This window comes from Oncorhynchus mykiss, chromosome 13, assembly GCF_013265735.2.
Source record: "Oncorhynchus mykiss isolate Arlee chromosome 13, USDA_OmykA_1.1, whole genome shotgun sequence".
Taxonomy (NCBI): domain Eukaryota; kingdom Metazoa; phylum Chordata; class Actinopteri; order Salmoniformes; family Salmonidae; genus Oncorhynchus; species Oncorhynchus mykiss.
In genome coordinates, this window is record NC_048577.1 from 62,976,416 (window position 1) to 62,984,145 (window position 7,730).

The following is a 7,730-nucleotide window of genomic DNA, read 5'->3' on the forward strand; positions in this document are numbered from 1 at the left end:
TGTGAGCAGGTGAACGCGAAGGCGGAGGATGAGGCACGGTTGGGGAGAAAATGAGGTATATAGTCTCCTGCTGAAATGTGGATGCTACACTTCATTGAAGACATAATCATTCCCGGATTCTTGAAGAGAAAGCATCCTAACTGACAGGTAAGCAAACGCCACTATCCCGACGTTTGAGAAAGCCAATCTGAAATGTCTAGTTGTATCGCTAAATGTGTTCTAGCAATGGTTAAAATCACTTGATTTGAAATACAGCTTTGCTTGGATTTGTCTGTGAATACGTGTTTGAGCTGTTGTGATCGGAGGCATATATTGAGAAAGAATAAATTACTGATTGGAATTCTTTGCTTTGTTCCAAATGATTGTATTTGGTTAAATTCCACTTTTTACAAGGTCTGCTAGTAGACTAGTTCTCTTTAAATCGGTGGTTAAACATTTTTAACTAATTGTTACGAATTACAGCTGACTATGTCTACTCTTACTAATGAGGACCTCTAATTTGTCTCATTTATACTGTAGTAATTGGTGGTCTGTATTGACGAAATACCCTGCACCAGAAAATGGTATGGCTTTGTTCTTGATTTTTAGGTCTTGATTCATTAATCCTCCTTTGTTTTTTTCCAGAATGGTTGAAGATGATATTGCTGCACTAGTGGTTGACAATGGTTCAGGCATGTGCAAGGCTGGCTTTGCAGGAGATGATGCTCCCCGTGCTGTCTTCCCCTCCATTGTTGGAAGACCCAGACATCAGGTTGGAACCATACTGGCCTCTTGGATATCGGATTCACTTAATATAGGCTATACCTTTATACACAAACTATATGTGGACACTCCTTCAAATGAGTGGATTTGGCTGTTTCATCCACATGTTGTCAGTAGAAGGGCCTTACTGAAAAGCTCTGCCTTTCAATGTGGCACTGTCCTAGAATGCCACATTTCCAACAAGTCAGTTTGTCAAATTCCTGCCCTGCTAGAGCTGTCCTGGTCAACTGTAAGTGCTGTTATTGAAGTGGGAACATCTAGGAGCAACAATAGCTCAGCTGTGAAGTGGTAGGCCACACAAGCTCACAGAATGGGACTTCTGAAGCATATAAAATGTTCTGACTTTGGTGTCAACACTGCCTACCGAGTTTCAAACTGCCCCTGGAAGCAGTTTGACGGAGGCCAGGAGAACGATACCTGCCCGACTGTAGTGTCAACTAAAGTTTGGTGGAGGAATAATGGTCTGGGGCTGTATTTCATGTTTCAGGCTAGGCCACTTAATTCCATTAATGGGAAATCTTAACGCTACAGCATACAATGACATTCTGGATGATTCTGTGCTCTTGTCTTTGTGGCAACAGTTTGGGTGAAGACCATTTCCTGTTTCAGCATGCCAATACTCCTGTGCACAAAGCGAGGTCCATACAGAAATGGTCTGTGGATCGTATGGAAGAACTTGACTGGCCTGCACAGAGCCCGGACCTCAACCCCATCGGACACTTTTGTGATGAAGTGGAACACTGACTGCGAGTCAGGCCTATTTGCTCCACATCAGTGCCTGACTTCACTAATGCTCTTGTGGCTAAATGGAAGCAATTCCCCACAGCGTTGTTCAAACATCTAGTGGAACGCCTTCTCAGATGAGTGGAGGCTATTATAGCAGCAAAGGAGGGGACGAACTCTATATTAATACCCCTGATTTTGGAATTTAGATGTTTGAGAGAACATTACTGTAAGTAGACACATGCTATCTCTATATTTGACTTTGGGATAGTTTGAAGAGGCTATACAGAACTCTTCCTTCTGGGGGTGCTCTTGAGCCAAGAGGTCCACTAAATGGACAAATATTGGCCAGAAATGGCCTCATTAAAAAGAAAGGGACACCCCTCCCCAAAAGCATAATGTATTGGTAGCCTAAAACTAAAGATTGGGATTTCATGAGTTAAGAAATTGATTGCGCTGTGTCTGTGAAACATACAGGCAACTCAAGCCAACATTTGAAAACAACTTCTGTAGTGTAACTTGAGTTTATGCATAGTGCAGGGACAAAGTGTAACGTAATGTCTCTTTCCCCAGGGTGTGATGGTGGGCATGGGACAGAAGGACAGCTATGTGGGAGATGAGGCCCAGAGCAAGAGGGGCATCCTGACTCTGAAGTACCCCATCGAGCACGGCATTGTTACCAACTGGGACGACATGGAGAAGATCTGGCATCACACCTTCTACAACGAGCTGCGTGTGGCCCCCGAAGAGCATCCCGTCCTGCTCACAGAGGCCCCACTCAACCCCAAAGCCAACAGGGAGAAGATGACCCAGGTAAGTGGGGGCATTAGTGTGTTTTACAAATAAACACTGGCAGTAGTAAACAAACCCAGAAATTGGTTTTACATAGACTCCTCATCCACTAGCAGAATGTAGAGCAGTTTCACATCAGGGTTACTCTGTTCACCTTGCCTGAGGGTAGTGGTGGGCCTCACATTCTTAGCAGTATTATAAAGAGTCTCTCACAGTCCTAATTCCCACCTTCTATTCTTCTCCCAGATCATGTTTGAGACCTTCAACAGCCCAGCCATGTATGTAGGTATCCAGGCCGTTCTTTCTTTGTACGCATCTGGTCGCACCACAGGAATCGTGATGGATTCTGGGGATGGCGTTAGCCACACGGTGCCCATCTACGAGGGCTACGCTCTTCCCCACGCCATCCTGCGTCTGGACCTGGCCGGGCGCGACCTCACGGACTACCTGATGAAGATCCTGACTGAGCGTGGCTACAGCTTCACCACCACGGCCGAGAGGGAGATTGTGCGCGACATCAAGGAGAAGCTGGCCTACGTGGCGCTGGACTTTGAGCAGGAGATGAAGACCTCTGCCTCCAGTTCCTCTCTGGAGAAGAGCTACGAGCTGCCTGATGGACAGGTCATCACTATCGGCAACGAGCGCTTTCGGTGCCCTGAGACCATGTTCCAGCCGTCCTTCATTGGTGATGTTTTTCAGTATCTTTTGAAGGGGAACTTCAGCTAAAAATGTTGTTAAAAGCCATTTGTCTATGGTTGGCGACTATAGTAATTCTAGTCCTACAATCGTCATTTTTATCCACTACTAAATTGGAGGCTCTGAAAAGGATGTTTCCTCTTGGTAGAGGTCACACAAGATGCACCCTCAGTTATGTATTGATATGACTATTCATAAGCACTAAACACCCAACTTTCTGGCTTGTTTTAAATGTATTTTTTATAAATCAGCGGACGACGGTTCCATTTGGCCACTGGAGTCGCTCTTTAATACATGTACAAATGTTCTTGTCTAGACGATGTTACTCAGCTTAGTGACAGTCATTCACCACTACACAATCCTCTGGAGCTCTGAGGTTCTTGCCAGTTGGGTGTTCACTGACCTCATTAAAAGAGCTGTACTTGTAGGCCTGTCAATGGCAGCCCTAGGAACAGAAATTAACATGTACATGCTTGCTTTTGTAGGCATGGAAAGCACTGGAGTGCACGAGACCACCTACAACTCTATCATGAAGTGTGATGTGGACATCAGGAAAGACCTGTATGCCAACACTGTTCTCTCAGGTGGCACCACTATGTTCCCTGGCATCGCTGATAGAATGCAGAAGGAGATCAGTGGCTTGGCACCTCCTACTATGAAGATTAAGGTGGGCATTCACGTGTTATTCTGACTTTTAGCCCATGGGCATTCAGTGTGGCATCTCTCGACTAGCCCTATTTTATTTTCTCTATCTTTTTGGCTTCCCAAATACTTTCATCAGAAATCTGATTTATGAATGTTTTCTGCACTAAAACAACTTTAGATCTCCCTGTTTAACTAATGAATATGTTCATCTCTTGTTGCCAGATCATCGCCCCTCCCGAGCGTAAATACTCTGTGTGGATTGGCGGTTCCATCCTGGCCTCTCTCTCCACCTTCCAACAGATGTGGATTTCCAAGCAGGAATACGAGGAATCCGGCCCGTCTATCGTCCACCGCAAATGTTTCTAAAGCCTTGACTCTTAACCTCCGTGTTACTCCTTTCAGGGAGTCTGTTATTTCAGATGGCTCTCCTGTCCAGAAGCCAACACCTTGCCCCCTATCTCCTAAGCATTTGTGTGGCTCTAAAATTCAGATGAGTAGAAGTGACTTCCCCCTATCCTAACTGGTAGAGATAAAGCCATATTGTTTCAGTTCTACAGGGTGGTTTCTGGGTAGGCTCAGTGTTAGGGTTGTGACATTCTGCCTTGTGTTGTATGTAACATCAGCTACTGGGCCATTGAATAAACGTTCACTGTAATGTGATACTCTGTGTAGTCTATTTGCAACAGTAAGTCTTGTAATGCGTTTGTCACTTTTAATTTACTGATCATTTCAGGGAATGATGTGATTTGTAAACACACTTAATGTATTTGTCATTGGCTGGAACCCACTGCAGGTTAAATCAAATGGTTCTCATTGTTAAATTCTCTTGGTGAACTTCCCGTTTATGGCTTCATCTCTCAGCTCTTTGGGATGTGCTGACATCCTTTCATTTCAGTATAGATGAATGCAAGGTGAAGAAGCCACTTCTATAATGTACACTGAAAGCCCACTGTCTTTGACAGGAGTACATGCTAATGAACGGAAGTCGCTGTTCTAATCACATCAGTGATGACGTGAACATGAGAGGACAGCTAATTTTATATCGGGGGGTCTTGTCATGAAAAGCTTTGCAGGTGTGTGTGTTCTACACCAGTGCTAAAACACCTGATGACAGTATTTAAATCCCAGACTGAAGCAGGTTAGTATACCAAAGAGCTCACTGACCCGAAGCCTGTTTTTGTCATAGGTAACGCTGGCCAACTGGGTGGAACTTCATACGGCAGGCACATTTCACTCGAAGCCAGGTTCATTGATTATTTATCTAGACCTGGGGCACCAGATGGGTGCAATTTAATGATCCTATCGACCAGGGCTAGGGTTAGTCCTGGAAGTTGCACCAGACTCCAGGCCTGCAGTTGGAGATCCCTGATTTACATGATATGTCCACTAGATGGCAGTGCCGTCTTGACATTGTCACATGCCCTACACTGGTAGGGGAGCAGGTGCTGCTTTCACATTCTGTCACATGATCTACACTGGTAGTGAAGACAGTGCTGACTGAGCATAGGAGAACCTGTGGTTTAATCTAAACCCTTAGGGATCTTAAACTGTTTTTTTGGTGCCTGCATGTACCTAGAACTGATACTGTATAGCCCTCATATTCATATCTGGACTGGAAGCCAGTTCCACTGCTTTATTTTATTGTTCACCTAATCAGGTATTGATTTAGACCTGGAATACCAGGTGGGTGCCATTAATGATTAGGTAGAACAGAACCAGCAGTAGTCCAGACTTCCAGGGTATGAGCAGTACTCCAGACCTCCAGTGTATGAGCTGTACTCCAGACCTCCAGTGTATGAGCTGTACTCCAGACCTCCAGTGTATGAGCTGTACTCCAGACCGCCAGTGTATGAGCAGTATTCCAGACCTCCAGTGTATTAGCTGTACTCCAGACCTCCAGTGTATGAGCTGTACTCCAGACCGCCAGTGTATGAGCAGTATTCCAGACCTCCAGTGTATGAGCTGTACTCCAGACCTCCAGTGTATGAGCAGTACTCCAGATATCCAGTGTATGAGCTGTACTCCAGACCTCCAGTGTATGAGCAGTACTCCAGCCCTCCAGTGTATGAGCTGTACTCCAGACCTCCAGTGTATGTCCAGACCTCCAGTGTATGAGCAGTATTCCAGATCTCCAGAGTATGAGCAGTACTCCAGATCTCCAGAGTATGAGCAGTATTCCAGATCTCCAGAGTATGAGCAGTACTCCAGATCTCCAGACTATGAGCAGTATTCCAGATCTCCAGAGTATGAGCAGTACTCCAGATCTCCAGAGTATGAGCAGTACTCCAGATCTCCAGAGTATGAGCAGTACTCCAGATCTCCAGTGTATGAGCTGTACTTCAGATCTCCAGTGTATGAGCAGTACTCCAGACCTCCAGATCTCCAGTGTATGAGCAGTACTCCAGACCTCCAGTGTATGAGCAGTACTCCAGACCTCCAGTGTATGAGCAGTACTCCAGATCTCTAGTGTATGAGCAGTACTCCAGACCTCCAGATCTCCAGTGTATGAGCAGTACTCCAGACCTCCAGTGTATGAGCAGTACTCCAGACCTCCAGTGTATGAGCAGTACTCCAGACCTCCAGTGTATGAGCAGTACTCCAGACCTCCAGATCTCCAGTGTATGAGCAGTACTCCAGACCTCCAGATCTCCAGTGTATGAGCAGTACTCCAGACCTCCAGATCTCCAGTGTATGAGCAGTACTCCAGACCTCCAGATCTCCAGTGTATGAGCAGTACTCCAGACCTCCAGATCTCCAGTGTATGAGCAGTACTCCAGAGTATGCCCCTGCTGTATAGAATCATAGGTTAAATCGGGTGTCAAACTCATTCCACGGAGGGTCGAGTGTCTGTGGGTTTTTGTTTTTTCCTTTCAATTAAGACCTAGACAACCAGGTGAGGGGAGTTCCTTACTAATTAGTGACCTTAATTAATCAATCAAGTACAAGGGAGGAGCAAAAACCAACAGACATTCAGCATTCTATGGAATGAGTTTGACACGTGTGTGAAATCAATTTGGTCCACTGTAGTCTTTTGAATGGGGCGGGAATTGAATGAACAACCAATCCATAGACAGTTTCACACCCAAGTAGCTGTTTATTGTTTTCCATCCTTTTGAGGAAAATCCATGAGGCTTTGGCCCCTTGTGGGGTATGAGATCGTTGAGACAATAACAACATTTTCTCTGAAAAGGAGGTAAAGGATGAGTGAATTATCTATTGGATTTTACATTTGGATAACAGCTCCAATTATGTGCTGATGTCATTGAATATTTAATTTAAACTTATTTATTCCCCAAACAATGATAGAATCATCCATAAATATCACCTGTGAATTAATAAAACGAAGCAATGGACAAATGTCATATCTGCTCTCAAATGCATTACTCCTCCTGGATCTATGTAGGAATATTATTGATGACCAGTACCTCATTTATAGTTCCATGTACACTATACCTGCTGTCTAAAATGCTTTTAAAGGGAATTCAGTATAACAATATCCCTTGGTTTGTCGATCAACACAGAGATCAACTCAAGTGAAGAGTGTGTAATTTGGGGCAGACCACAGGCATGTTACATTCCTACAGTAATACATATCATAACTGCTGATCAATTATGATTCATAGTAACTTTGCTGTCTGTCGAGTTTGCAGGTATAAAAAGTACTTGTTACTGCTGTCTGATCCTGGATCAGTGTCTGAAAGCAGAATTAAAATGGAGTTTGGGAATGACATGTTTGATTTATTTGCTGCCCTGAGTACCCCACTGTGTGAGTGCATCCGTGTGTGTGTTTGAGCATGTATACGTGTGAGTGTGTGTGCGTGCATGTGTATATGTGTGTAAGTGTGATTGTGTGGTACTATAACGTTGTATGGTTGACTTCTGGAATGCTCTAATGCACTGTGAGGTGTGTGACCAGAGTGCTGGCAGATGAAGGTCTCAATGAGCTAATGAGGACAGTGGCTTTCTTCTCTCCTTAACCCCCCTCTCTTCATCACGCTCTCCTGCTGAGTTACCCAACCACTGTGTTTGGAAGCCTGTGTGCATTACCAATTTAATATTATATTCATTATTTGTCTTGATCTCTCTCTCTCTCTCTCTCAGGTAAATTACAC

The 7,730-nt window shown here is 44.6% G+C and overlaps 1 protein-coding gene across 1 annotated transcript; it reads left to right on the forward strand.

Annotated features, from left to right (window-relative positions):
* Positions 1-4,278, forward strand: LOC110486092 (actin, non-muscle 6.2). The gene is made up of 6 exons (XM_036941855.1): positions 1-147; positions 625-751; positions 2,059-2,298; positions 2,524-2,962; positions 3,459-3,640; positions 3,841-4,278. Exons 2-6 carry the CDS (start codon positions 626-628, stop codon positions 3,982-3,984), a joined length of 1,131 nt encoding a protein of 376 aa, XP_036797750.1. The 5' UTR covers positions 1-147; position 625; the 3' UTR covers positions 3,985-4,278.
* The last annotated feature ends 3,452 nt before the right edge of the window (positions 4,279-7,730 follow it).